Source organism: Dictyostelium purpureum (assembly GCF_000190715.1).
Source record: "Dictyostelium purpureum unplaced genomic scaffold DICPUscaffold_138, whole genome shotgun sequence".
NCBI lineage: Eukaryota > Evosea > Eumycetozoa > Dictyosteliales > Dictyosteliaceae > Dictyostelium > Dictyostelium purpureum.
This window is the reverse complement of record NW_003519475.1, coordinates 1-14,127: the sequence shown is the minus strand read 5'-3', so window position 1 is coordinate 14,127 and position 14,127 is coordinate 1. Positions and strand designations below refer to the sequence as shown.

Genomic DNA, 14,127 nt, shown 5'->3' with positions numbered 1-14,127 from the left:
ATAATAAAAATAATAATAATAATAATAAAAATAATAATAATAATAATAAAAATAAAAATAATAATAATAATAATAATAACAAAATATAATATATAAATAAAATGATGATTGATAACAGATTAGATGTAGCAATTTATTATTATTTAATATCAAAAGGAATGTCAAAATCCGCAATAACATTTCTGCAAGAATCACATTTAGGTGTAAATAGTTTAAACTCTATACCAACAAATTCACTAATAAAAGCATGGGAAAACTATACAGCTCATTTTTTAAATCATCCACATCAACCACATCCTCCAAACAACAATGTTTCACCCGAAATAAATAATAATGGCAATAGTAATAGTAATAGTAATAACTTACCAATATTTGGTTCACAAAATGGAAATCAACCAAATAACTCTAGTTTTTTATACCAAGTTAACTCTTTACCAAACCAAATCCCTAATGTTTTTTTACAAAACACTCCACAAAATACACTTAACTCCACTTCACCACACTCCGTAAATAATAGTTCCACTTCACCAAACACATCATTAAATAGTAATGATAATAATAATAATAACCCGAGTAACAATAGCAATAGTAATAATAATAATTCTGTAAATAGTCATATTTTAAATAATATAATGGAAAATAATTCATCGACATTAAATTTATTTTCAAACCCTGTAAATAGTAATCATAATAATAGTATATTTTTTAATACACCACAACAATTAAAGCACACAGATAAAAGTAATGGTTTAGATATACACACTTCAAACAATCATTTGTTAAATGGTAATAATAGTTTAGATAATCAATTATTACATAACATATCTTGTAATATAGATCATATACATAATCATCTTTGTAATATATTTATCCCACCAGGAGGTGATAAAGGTAACCTACACCAACATCAACATCAACATCAACATCACCACCATAATCATAGCCATCAGCATCAGCATGGTCATCAACATGGACATCATCAACATAATCATCCACACAGCCATCAACACCATCAACAAAGTTTAAATGGTATTAGTATAAATCAACAAATTCCACTACAATTACCAACATCACAACAACCAAGAACACCACCACAACAAAATTCATTGCTTTCATCATCGCCAACATCATTAAACATTAATACAACAACTACTACAACAACCTCAAATATGCCATCCACACTATTAACCTCAACTATTAACTCACCAAGTAGTCCATTGGATATCGATTTAAGTACAGTTACTACACTTAGTTTAGATATTATTAATCTTAGTAATGAACAAATTTTAAATTCAAATTTGGTTACCAAAAGTATTGGCGAGGATAGACAAGAGAAATTTACATGCAATTTCCAAGGTTGTGGAAAATCATTTTCAACCATTGCCATTTTCAAAAGACATTTGAAAGAGCACACAGGAAGTAAGCCATTTGTTTGCACAGAAGAGGGATGCACCAAAAGATTTTCTAGAAAATTCGATCTCAAAGTTCATCTTAGATCACACACTGGTGAAAAACCATATCCATGTACCTTCCCTGGTTGTTCTAAAAAGTTTGCACGTTCATCTGATTTAAGATTACACCAAAGAATTCATTCGGGCGAAAAACCTTTTGCTTGTGACTGCGAGGGTTGCTCTAAAAGATTCATTCGTCAAGCTGACCTTAAAAAGCATAAAAAAACTCATCAAGTCCAAGACAGTAACCATCCACATCGTCACGAATTGGGTTGTGGTCACACCGCTATTGCTCACGATGGTCATATTGACTTTTTACACGATAAACACTTGCATTCAGTGCATCAGGATCATATTGATGATCATAGTATAGGTGTTACAGAAACAAATCCCTCAAATTGTACTCCCTCCTTTGTATGTAGCCACCACCCAGATGGTTCTTCTCATTCATTAGATTGTGGTCATGAAATTGTTCCACATTTTGATCACTATGACTTTTTAGTCGATGGACATCTACATCATGTTCATGACGGCCATTGTGATAACCATGGTTGGGTTGAAGTAATTAAAAATAATAGTAATTAATAATAATAATAATAATAATAATAATAATAATAATAATAATAATATAGCAATAATAGTTTACATAATAACTCATTTGTAATAATTAATTAATCACTCATATTTTAAAATAATTTTTTAATTTTTTTTTTTCAAACAAAAAATTATTTTTAAAAATATAATTATCACTTTAACAATATTACAATATTTAAATAATATTTAACCATATACATATTTATTTTCAATATAAAATCAATAAAATATAAATTTAAAATTTAAATTTATAATGATAATCCATTTCCTTTTTTTTAAAAAATTATTTTTATTGTTTTTTTGAGTAAAATGAATATATGTGTAAAAATTTATATATAAAAAAAAAAAAAAAAAAAAATTGCAATTTATATTATATAAATAAATTTTGAAGAAAGAAAAAAAAAAATAGATTTTAAAAAAAAAAAAAGTAGATTTAAAAAAAAAAAAACAATATATTTAATATATTGTTAAAGGTTTATTATTGTAATAACTAAATAAAATAATCTATTCAATTAAAACACCGATGATGTGACCAACATTTCTACCACAATCACGGAAGTTTCTTGATTTCCAGTTAGCAACACCATTACGGAAATCGGCAGTTAAATCTCTACGGTTTCTAAAGATGATGATACTTTCTTTAACGAGGAGCTTGATGATACCGGCAGTACCTGATTTTAATTGTTCTGAGATTTCTCTAATATCGTCAATAAGCTTTGGAACTTGGCAAACATCAAAAGCACGGATGATTTCTTGTAAAGCAGCACCTAATTTTTGGATACCAACTGATAAAGCACCAATACTCTTTCTTTGGAAACCTTCTTCGATTAATCTGAAACTATCTTCAAAGTCTTTGAATGAGTGACGAACATTAGCAAAACAATCTGCACTATTTTTGTTAATGGCAATTTCAATACCTTCAGCAAAACCAATAATGAAGTCTCTGAATTCTAAAGCTGAACCAATTTCTAAATCGTGAATGAACATTTCATCGGTGTAAGCTTCACCCCATTGTTGGATGAATTCTGGGTTGTTAAGTAATGATTCAAGCTCTACTAAAGTATAACCAAAACCGGCTTTGGTATCAAATGAAATTTGATAATCATCAACAGTGTTGATTGTATTTATTGAAAAAACACTTGAAACTAAAACATTAAATAAAATTACAAATAATAAAAAGTTATGAGCTTTCTTCATTTTGTGGTTTTTTTGAATTTGAATGAAAAAATAAAATTGTTATAATAAAAATATAAAATTAATTTGATAATAAACATAATAAATAGGAAAAAAATATTAGAAAAAAAAAATATTAAATAATAAATATTATTGTTTTTTAAAAACTAAAAAATAAACCAAAATAAAATATACCAGAAAAAATTAAGTAAAATAAAATTTACTGTTTAAAAAAATATTAAAATTAAAAAAAAAAAAAAAAAAAAAACAGGTTAATAATACATATAAGATGACCTTTCGTTATTTAAACAACAAACTAAAATAAAATAAAATCAAAGTACCCAAAAACCATCAATTTAATCCCAGACCATGGTGGTTTTCAAAAAAATTTGAAAAAAAACTGGTAAAAAAATTTTAAATTTTATTAAAAAAAAAAAAAAATTTTAATTTATCCTGGCTAAATTATATATTACCTGTTTTTTATATTTGATTATAACATTTTTTTTTTTAAATAATTATCTTTTTTATTGTAATATTTTTTTGTTCTTTAACGATACCAAAAAAAAAAAAAAAAAAAAAAAAAAAAAAAAGAAAAAAATAAATAAAAAAAATAAAAAGAAAAAATAAAAAAAAAAAAAAGAAAAAAAAAAAGAGGGGGTCTTCTAAAAAAAAAAAAAAAGTTTTTGCTTATTTTTTTTTTATATTTTTGGGTTTTTCTATTTTCTGTGAATTATAATATTTTTTTCTTAAATATTTTTTAATTTTTTATTTCTTCGGACTATTTTTTTTATTTTTTTTACTTTTTTTTTTTTTTTTTTTTTTTTTTTGGTATCCATCAAAAATTTAAAAAATTAAAAAAAAGTAAGAAATTCTCAACTATTTAAACTTTGTTTAATTTACATTTCATTTCATTTCATTTCGTATCTCAAATATATAAATAAATATAAAATATTAAATAACGAAAATTTATTGTAATAGAACCACCTAATTAATTATCAAAATGTCAATTGAAGTCTATGAATTATCTTGCGAAAGAGAAGGTTCAAACCGTGTAAATATGTTTGGTAAACCACCATCAAGCACTATGACCCCTCCAGTTTCAAATCCAAATGGTAAAATTATTTTCAATTCCTAATTTATCAAACACAAATCCATATGGATAAATCATCCTATTGAATTAAATAATAATAAATAATAAATAATAAATAATGCATTTACTATATATTATCAATCAAAAAAAAACCACATATTTTTTATTTCATAGTTTTTTATATTTGTTTATTTTTTTTAAATTTTTTGTAATAAAGATTTCACCTTTAAATAAAATGTCAATTACTCCACCAAATGATTGGTCAAAGTAGTTAGAATCAAACACTCATCGGACTCTATTCTATCAAACACAGAAATTAACATGTGTAGAAAAATGTATTGTAAATTTACTTTCAAGTGACCAATTAAATTCAAATATTAATAGTTATAAATTAAAAAAAAATAGAAATAAAAATAAAAATAAAATTTAATATTTTTTTAAAAAAAACTATTAATTTATTAAAAGAATTTTTTTTTATAAATTGTTATATTTATTTGTAATAATTATATATTGTTACTAAAGAAATATACTATTTGATTTAAATTTAAATTAATATATTTATTTTTATTTAATTAAAAAAAAATAAATAATTAATTATTTTTTTTGCAAAATTTATTAAAAGAGAAAATTCTGTGATTGATGAGAGAAAGTAAAACTGGTAATAATACTAAACCGTGAAGAGCTGATAAAATGATAATGGCCATATATTGTCTGAAATAATAAACCACGAAAATCTCAGAGTTGCTAAAACCTAAAACTGATACACCTAAAAGTTTGGTAAAGAAAATGCCATTTATAATTGAGCTACCCATTTCGCTAATTGAATAACGTACTCTCTTATTTCTACTGAAGTGATCTGGAGCCTTTATATATTTGAAAGCAATATGGACACTGAATTCAATTGCAATACCAATTCCCATTACAATGTTTACAACTGAAATTGCATTTAAGCTTATGTTCCAAAGAGTCATAACACCGAGTAGATTGACAACACATAGACCAACAGAAATAACAACTAATAGAGCAACCACTACATTCATTAGTAGTACTAAGCTAACCAAAAAGACACCCGCCAAAGCCAACAAAATAGTTTTTAGTGCCACCTGTTCAATTGTTAAATATTGTTCGAAAAAGGTGAATACAATTGAGTAAGAGAAAATATCCATATTTGAATGATCTGAAATATATCTAACTGTTTTGAGTGCATTGATAAAGTCATTTTGAGTTCTAAGTGGTGTTAAATAGCCATCAAAACGGGATGCAAGTATTTTACCATCTTTGTAGTTTACATCAGACGTATAGGCGAAACCGGCTAATGGGCACTGATCTGTGTTAGGGGATCCAATAAAATCTGGGAGGTATTTATAGAATAGATCTGGCGAAGGTCTTCCATTATCGTTGATAGAGAAGCATGGTTTACATGAAGGGTCACCATTACAAAAAGTACCATTCTCATAAGCATAGCAACAAGATTGGATTTGGGTCCATGATAAATAATCGTCTAGCCAACTGGAGATACCACTTGTAATATAAGGAGCACCGTTAAATAAATTTACTACAGAGTTATTGTTGCACCCACCTATTGTACAAAATTCATTTTGAACAGAGACATTTGAAAAATCGTAGCCACCTCTTGAAACTATATACATTGGGGGACCTACTTCCAAATATTTATTCATTTGGGTAAAGTAACCTTGTAAATAACTATCTCTGGGTAATGCTATTCTTTGGTCTAATCCCAATGTAATTTGATAGGAATAATTGATACTTGTTAAAAGCATGGCAACAAAGATGATAACTACAAATAGTTTAACCAATGGGTTCATTAAAAATGGAGCATAATATTTTTTAAATAAAACTTGAAGCAATGTTGATTTCTTTTTAATTGGTTTTACTTGTTGATTTCTTGGTATAATACCATCCACTACATTCAAAGCATCTGAATCTTCTAGTAGCCCATTTTCATCCTCTTCATTGAAAAGTGGCTTCTTTTCATCTTCATCGTCAGAGTTTTCTGTATCATTTAGTCTAATACATGGGAAGCAATCGATTCTTCTAGATTGTGTACGTTTGCAATCCAAAACAAGTAGGCAGGAAAATGCGGTAATTTGCAAAAGAAAATCAAAGAAAACTGCGATTGATGCATAAAATGAAAAAGCTTGGACTGCAGGCATATTCGTAAGGGAACCTAAAAGGAATGCTAGTGATTCACTAAGAGATGCTAAGGCAATTGATGGACCAACCTGTGATAGAGTTTTGGCTAATGATTCCTCAGGAATTGGATTAATTTGTTGACCACTTGGACTATATCTTGTAATATGAATCGATTCAAAAGTATTTACAATAATAAATATATTATCTACACCAATGGCCAATACCAAGAATGGGATAACTTCCGAGATAATTAGAGTTGCATGAATATTTAAAATTGAACAGATACCAACAGAAATAATAATTGAGCAGGCTACAATAACGATTCCAGACAAGCCCAATGCAAATCTTGAACGTACAAAGAATGATGAAAATCTACGTGGGAATGGATAGTAGCTTCCGAGAGCTAAGGAGATATATAAAAACATTACAGAGTAACTGATGATAATTGTTGGAATATCAGCTTCACTTTCACGTGATAATTCGTCTTGAACAGATCTTTGTGCATTGTATGTGATATAAAATAGAGATGTTTTGTTTTGTGTGTACTCTTGAACCTTTGCAATCCAAACATTTTCCCATGCCATTGCTGTGTCTACCATTGAATTTGGGTTGTTTAAAAGAAAAGTAACAACAAAAGCTTTTGCTTGATATGCTTCTTCTTTCCAGCCACCCAACACAACCTTTGGTAATACTGGTGTTCCGATAGTATCCATACAGCTCGGAAGTAATGGATTTGATTGGCAATTAATGAAATAGTCGGTTATATTTGTTGTGGTTTCTAATACCTTTAAGCTTCTTTGCCAATATGCACTGACACTTTCAACCAAGCATCCCTTTTTTGTAGGTTCGAAGCACAATGTATCTAGTGTAACATTTTTTCCTTTATAAACAGTTGATAATGACATCAACTCTAGTTCCATTGTAATTAACTCGGTTAAAAGATCTTTATAAAGAACTGATGGATATTTCTTAGTATCTTTTGGTGTAATGATCATTTGTTGGACTCTATAGAATGGACCAAAGTTTTCGTCAAAAAATGCTTTCTCTTGAGCTGATCTACTTTGAGGGGATACCCATAGCTTAACAGGATCTTCTTCAATTCTTAATTTCATTATGCCTATACCAATACAAGCAGTAAAAACTAGACAAAGAATTAAAACTAAAATTGGCTTAGATGTGACCTTAATTCCATACCAATAGAAAAACTTCTGAATAAAATTTGAAAACTTAAATTGTTCATCTTGAATTCGAGGCTCTCTAAAATAATTATTATCTCTGATTGATGATCCATTATCATAATCTTCTTGAATATTATTTGATCTAATAACGGGTGATAAATCTGAATCTGAATCGCTATTGTTTATGCCTCTATTATTTATTGGTAATGGTAGTCTATTATTATTTTGTAGTCTTTTATTTTTATCAATAATTATACATGCTATTATAACAATTGAAAGTATTAATAGTGAAAAAATAACATAAAGAGCTATTCCTAGCGCAAATGTGCAGTTCCATTGGTTTCCGTTTTCCATTTCCCATAAACAGGAGGTTTGGTCGTGTAATAAAACATCGCCAGTTGATAAAAATGGTATCAATATTGTACTGATAAAGATTAATGATAAAATTGAAATTACTATAATTTTGAAGGAACGATTAGAAAAATAATTATTCTTTATTACATATTTGAATATTAGCCATGCAGTTGAACCTAATAGTAAAGATAATAAGAATAGTAAAAATATCCATACAATCCAAACAGTAACATATGGTATTCTAAAAAAAAATATTAATATTTGGTGTTTATTATTATTAATGTAAATATATGATCTTACTCTATATTTAAGTGTGACTGTGGTATCGTACTATTTAATAAACCCAAATCTTTGTAAGATGGGGGCGGAATACATGCGTCGCTACATTGATCACATGAACATCTTTCGGAACACGGTAAAATTTCTGCATCATAGCCTTTTTCATCGAAAATCCAATTTAAAGCTTGAAAGGTAGGGTTATTAGGTGGTGAAAACAAACCTTTAAAAAAATCCATTGGAGTTTTGTACATTTCACCAAATTTTGGTGAACCACTAGTTTGAACATCTTTACATGAATTATACAGGCCTACTGCAAAGTGAGGGTGTAAATAAAAATCTATTTCTAAAATTTGCTCTGTTTTGTTGTCAACTTTAGTTGGTACCATAAATGATCTTTGGTATGGACTGCAAGAAGATGCACACCATAAACTATAGATATTGATCATACAAGACTGGCATCTACCAAAAATAGTTTGAGCTATTTCCATATTAACCTTTAATATTTTTGTTTGATCATAATTGCAACAAGATAATTCTGAATATTCTGGATGTGTGAATTGACAGGTGTGTTTTGATATATGTTGGTTTGACTTAAAAATTTAAGGTTAGTAAGGATATTAAAAAATGTAGTTAGGAATATAGATTAATTAACTTACCAATGGATCGAAATCCTTTTCCTCAACAAAACTTGAGTTTACACCATACATTGAGCATCCCTTGGTTGTATTATATGGAAAAGGCTGTTGAGAATTTACCACATTTTCACTATTAAATAGCAATATTTGTATTATAAAAAAATAATATAATAATATTAATAATTTTTTGATCATTATTTATAAAAAAATTATAAATATTTATTTATTTATTTATTTATTTTGTATTTATATTTATATGTATATGTATATTAGATTATTTATTATATTATAAAAAAGTGTGCTAATTATAATTATTATTATATTATTACTATTATAAATTATATGGTTGTGTGATGTGTATTCTCTTTGTATGAGTAGAAAAATATGAATGAATAAACAATAAATAGAGATAAAGACTATTGTGACATGAAATAATTAAATATGTTATAAAGTTGTAGAACAAAAAAATTAATAAAAAAAATTATATTATTTTAAAAAAACAAATTTTTTTTTTTTTTTTATTAATAAAAACAAATAATATGAATTTTGATACATTGTTTGAAATAATTAAATAGGTTAAAAAAAAAAAACACACTCCACCACTAAAAAGTAATTAGAGTGTGTGTTATATTCATATAAATAGAACACACACCCAAAACTATATTACAATATATTTTTAATTTTTTTATTTTTTTTAATATAGAAATAAGTTTTTTACCTTTTTTCGTTTTGACTTTAGTTTATATGAAGATATATATATATTATTTATATGAATAAATATATATAATATATAAATAAAATATTTATTTTTAAAATTAAAAAAAAAAATCTGATTATTTATTTTATTTCATCTATTTTCAAAAAAAAAAAAAAAATTATATTTTTTTAATTTAAAATTTTTTTTTTTTTTTTTTTTTTTTTTTATAAATTGTAAATTAACTAAAAATTATGAATATAGATAACGATCAATGTATAAAATGTAATGTGGAGGGTGATTATTTCATGAAACTGTGTGTTTTTGGAAAATGTAAAGGGGTAGGTGTAACATCACTAATATTAAGATTTGTTGATAATGTATTTATAGATAGCAAACCAGCAATACCAAACGATGTTAAAATAAAGGTATTAGAAGATAGAGGAATTTCAATAAAGATTCAAATATTCGATACTGGTAAAATAAAAAAGAAAAAAAAAAAAAAAAAAAAAATAATTAATTTTATTTACCAACTTTTATTTTTATTTAAACAGGGTTCAAAGATTTTAAAATAAACTATTTAAGAGGTGTCCATGGTTATTTAATAGTCTACGATATAACGAATAGAGAAAGCTTTGAACAAATTAGAAACATCACACAAGATCTAAAGACATATGGTAATCAATACACCAAAGAATGCTTCATTATAGTGGGGAATAAATGCGATTTGGAAAGTGATAGGCAAATTGAACTTAAGGAAGCTAAAGATTATTTTGAATCTATAGGCATTGGAGAATCTTTCTACGGAGAAGTCTCTTGTAAAAACCCAATAAATATAGACAACTCATTTCAAAAACTATTTAAAAAAACTTCAAATATTTTATACCCCCGAAATCTGTAATAATAAAAACAATAATAACTATAATAACTGTAATTTATTTAAATAAAATGAAAACTATTAATCTTAACTTTATAACACCTATAATTTTGATATTGGATCACTAATATATAATATAAATTAATAATTAATGAATGAAATAAAATTTAAATTATAAAAAATAAAATTTGTTTATTTAAATTTGTTTATTTAAATTTATTTATTACCAAAAAAAATATGAATAATTGTTTATTTCATTACCCATAACATCTAATTTTATCATTGCAGCCCTTAGAAGAACATTGACCACCTTTTTCTAAATAACGTTGATGGTATTCCTCAGCTGGATAGAAATGACCAGCTGGTAAAATTTCTGTAACGATTGGTACTTTATATTTCTTTTGTTCCTCTTCTTTGCTTTCGGTAGCCTCTTTTTTTTGTTCTTCACTATGATAATAGATGCCGGAACGATATTGTGAGCCATGGTCATTTCCTTTAGATAATATTAAAATTAATATTAATATCATAGAAATAAAATTAGATACAAAAATATATAATACATACCTTGACGATTTAATGTGGTTGGGTCGTGTTTACCCCAGAATAATTGTAATAACTCTTTATAACTTACCTCTTTTGGATCAAATTCTAAATCGACTGCTTCTGCATGTCCAGTTTTACCTATTATTATAAAAAAAAATAATAAATTAAAACATTATACATAAATTGTATCTTTGGGTTCCTTGAAATACCTACCACTGCAAACATCTCTATATGTTGGATTTTCTACTTGGCCGTTGCAATAGCCAACTCTTGTTTTTACGACACCCTTAACTCTTTGAAATAATAACTCGACACTCCAAAAACATCCAGCAGCAAAAGTAGCTCTTTGCATTTTTTATTATTTTATAATTAAATTTGAAATTAGGTTATTTAGTTTTTTAGATAATATGAAATAAAAATTTTGTTTTGAATTTAAATTAATTAAAATAAATAAATGAAAAAAAATTAAAATTTATACAATTTGTAAAAATTAAAAAATTTTAAAAAAAAATAAAAAAAATAAAAAAAATAAAAATTATTTGAAATTAATTATTTAAATTATTATTGAAGATATTTTGGTATTTAAATTAATAATTTGACTTTTTGATTAGAAGATTCCTTTAGAAAAAAAAAAAAAAAAATTAGGATTTGGAATATGCTTTTATTAAACTATTGATGAGTTTTTTTTATTTCTTTTTTTTAAAGTTCGCTAATGAAATAAAAATAATTATTTTACTAGCTGTAATATTTGAAATAGTTAAATATCCATGGAGTATTTTTATTTTAATTTTATACCCAATGAGGATATGGTCAATTGACAATATCTAGGTTATTGAATACCGATGGCTAAAATTCTTAATTAATATTATTTTCAATTTGTTTTTTATATGCAGCAATTAATTGTATATAATTTAAGGGAAGAAATAAACATTACTAGCGAGTTTTAATTAAAATTTTTATTAAAAAAAAAAATTAAAATATAAAAGGTGTTGTGTTTCAATTATAATAATAATTTCTTTTTTTTTATTTCATATTTATTTGTTTGTTTTTTAAATTTTTTTTTTTTTTTTTTTTTTTTTTTTTTTTTTTAAATTTTAATATAATTTATTTTATAAAAATATACACATAACAAGCATAATTATTTGGCTAGCTGTAATAAATAATACCCGAACCAACGGAGCCAAAAATGATGGCAATATTTTTTGAACATCCATTTGTCACAATCTATAAACTTTGAATTTCCCATATAATCACCACAATCCATTTTGTGCATAGACTATTACAATAACCTGAAAGTAAATAACGAAAAAAAATTTTAAAAATAAATTAATAAAAGTCGGGTTAACCTTTGCACCATTCTTATTGAAGGGGTAAGTCAAAAATTCTTGGTTAGCATTTACAAAAAATCATTGATTATTACCCTATATAAATTAAATTAGTATTTTATTTATTTGATATATTTAAATTTTGGTACTTTCAAAAAAAAAAAAGAAATAAAACAAAATAATATTGCTGTTATTAAATTAATATGTCTATGGTTTCACCTTCTTTTTTATAGAATTACCTAAAAATTAAAATATTTAAATTACTATTGAATCTATGCAAATTAACCATAAAAATACAGAGAATATTAAACATATTAAATAAATTTGATTCTTTTCTGAACCACTGTTAAACCCTATTTTAATTTTTCCATCTGTATATTTAATGATTCCCCAAGTTGTTGTTGTTTATATTTATAATAATAACCAACAAAAACATGGTTTCCTCTATCAAACTCCTGCTCTCTATACAATAACAGAAAACCCTAAAAGTTAATAAATAAATCTAATGAAATCTAAAATTTTAAATTTTTTCATTCCATAAAATAAAAGATAATTTTAATAAAAAAAAAAAAGTGAATAAAAAAATTTTAAATAAAATTCAATTTTATTATCATATTATTATAAAATCAATAAAATAGTATAAAAGTCGAACAAAATTGGATATTTTCATTAAAAAAAGTACTATATTGGTTCTCGGAGAAAAATAAAAAAAAAAAAAATTAAAAAAAAAAAAAAAAATTAACAAATTTTTAAAAAAATTTTTTAAAAAGTTATCAAAAAAAATTATATTTTCGTATTTTTTTTTGCCCGGCCATTTTTTTTTTTTCACAAACCAAAATAATTTATATATTTATAAATTTAATATATAAATATATAATATAAAAATATTTATATATTTAAAAATTTATATTATTTTGTATTATTTATAAAACCTTTTTTTATATTTATACTTTATATATAAAAAAAAATTTACAAATAAATTTTTTTTTTTTTTTTTTTTTTTTTTTTTTTTCGTATTTTTTTTTTTTATTATTATCACCATCACCAACTTAGAGTGTATAATGATCAATAAATTCCAGAATAGTAATAATAATAATATAAAAAGAATTTTATTAAATCAAAGAAAAATATTAATATCCAATTAATTTTTATATTTACTCTCTATAGTATACACTTTTTTATATTTACAATAATTCTTTTTTTTTTTTCTATAAATTTAATCAATTAGTTTTTTATCCAACATATATTTACATTCCTTCAGGTTTATACATATGTAAGTTTTTATCATTATTTTTATTGACTTTAAAACACACAATTTTATTATTTTATTTTTTATTTTTTGGGTTTTTTATTTTTTATTTTTTGGGTTTTTTTCTTTTTCTTTTTCTTTTTTTTTTTTTTTATCTGTGTAAAATAAACCCTTTGTGCCACAAGTTTGTATCCTCATTAAATAAACCTTTGTTTTTAAAAAAAAAAAAATATAATTATAATAAAGAAGATCTAGATTCTTTTTTTTTTTTTTTCTTTTTTTTTTTTTTTAATTGTTTAAATCTCGTATTAACAAAATATATTTTGTGAAACAATATTATTTTATTTTATCTTTTTTTATTTATATTTTTTATTTATATTTTTTTTTTCTCACATAATTAATAATATAAAGTCCAAAATTTATATTAAAAAAGCTTTTAAACTTTGTTTATTATTTATTTATTTATTTATTTATTTATTTATTTATTTTATTGTGCTAAAATTTTATCATTTTGTTATATTTAATATTTAT

At 24.1% G+C, this 14,127-nt stretch overlaps 5 protein-coding genes across 5 annotated transcripts; 2 read left to right on the top strand and 3 right to left on the bottom strand.

The window, feature by feature from the left end:
• Positions 1-1,169: 1,169 nt before the first annotated feature.
• On the top strand, positions 1,170-2,036 carry DICPUDRAFT_34225 (uncharacterized protein; the record flags this gene model as incomplete). Its single annotated transcript, XM_003288506.1, has 1 exon — positions 1,170-2,036. One exon carries the CDS (start codon positions 1,170-1,172, stop codon positions 2,034-2,036), a length of 867 nt encoding a protein of 288 aa, XP_003288554.1.
• A 513-nt stretch (positions 2,037-2,549) lies between these two features.
• DICPUDRAFT_34230 (uncharacterized protein) lies at positions 2,550-3,032 on the bottom strand (the record flags this gene model as incomplete). Its single annotated transcript, XM_003288494.1, has 1 exon — positions 2,550-3,032. One exon carries the CDS (start codon positions 3,030-3,032, stop codon positions 2,550-2,552), a length of 483 nt encoding a protein of 160 aa, XP_003288542.1.
• A 1,715-nt stretch (positions 3,033-4,747) lies between these two features.
• On the bottom strand, positions 4,748-9,264 carry DICPUDRAFT_47976 (uncharacterized protein). The gene is made up of 3 exons (XM_003288493.1): positions 8,930-9,264; positions 8,295-8,863; positions 4,748-8,235 (listed from the first exon to the last, which is right to left on the bottom strand). Exons 1-3 carry the CDS (start codon positions 9,101-9,103, stop codon positions 4,899-4,901), a joined length of 4,080 nt encoding a protein of 1,359 aa, XP_003288541.1. The 5' UTR covers positions 9,104-9,264; the 3' UTR covers positions 4,748-4,898.
• Positions 9,265-9,856: 592 nt separating this feature from the next.
• Positions 9,857-10,503, top strand: DICPUDRAFT_152785 (uncharacterized protein; the record flags this gene model as incomplete). Its single annotated transcript, XM_003288505.1, has 2 exons — positions 9,857-10,079; positions 10,157-10,503. 2 exons carry the CDS (start codon positions 9,857-9,859, stop codon positions 10,501-10,503), a joined length of 570 nt encoding a protein of 189 aa, XP_003288553.1.
• A 152-nt stretch (positions 10,504-10,655) lies between these two features.
• On the bottom strand, positions 10,656-11,450 carry DICPUDRAFT_47974 (uncharacterized protein). Its single transcript, XM_003288492.1, has 3 exons — positions 11,236-11,450; positions 11,044-11,160; positions 10,656-10,972 (listed from the first exon to the last, which is right to left on the bottom strand). The coding sequence occupies exons 1-3, from the start codon at positions 11,372-11,374 to the stop codon at positions 10,737-10,739; spliced, it is 492 nt and encodes a 163-aa protein (XP_003288540.1). The 5' UTR covers positions 11,375-11,450; the 3' UTR covers positions 10,656-10,736.
• Between the last annotated feature and the right edge of the window lie 2,677 nt (positions 11,451-14,127).

What these genes read in the sequence shown, in the direction of transcription:
- DICPUDRAFT_47974 (XM_003288492.1), bottom strand. Translation starts at nt 11,374, where the DNA reads ATGCAAAGAGCTACTTTTGCTGCTGGATGTTTTTGGAGTGTCGAGTTA. An exon ending in ATATAGAGATGTTTGCAGTG is followed by an intron (nt 11,161 to 11,235) that starts GTAGGTATTTCA and finishes TTATAATAATAG; the next exon opens with GTAAAACTGGACATGCAGAA. An exon ending in AACCACATTAAATCGTCAAG is followed by an intron (nt 10,973 to 11,043) that starts GTATGTATTATA and finishes TATTATCTAAAG; the next exon opens with GAAATGACCATGGCTCACAA.
- DICPUDRAFT_47976 (XM_003288493.1), bottom strand. Translation starts at nt 9,103, where the DNA reads ATGATCAAAAAATTATTAATATTATTATATTATTTTTTTATAATACAA. An exon ending in AAAAGGATTTCGATCCATTG is followed by an intron (nt 8,864 to 8,929) that starts GTAAGTTAATTA and finishes TAAATTTTTAAG; the next exon opens with TCAAACCAACATATATCAAA. An exon ending in CAGTCACACTTAAATATAGA is followed by an intron (nt 8,236 to 8,294) that starts GTAAGATCATAT and finishes ATTTTTTTTTAG; the next exon opens with AATACCATATGTTACTGTTT.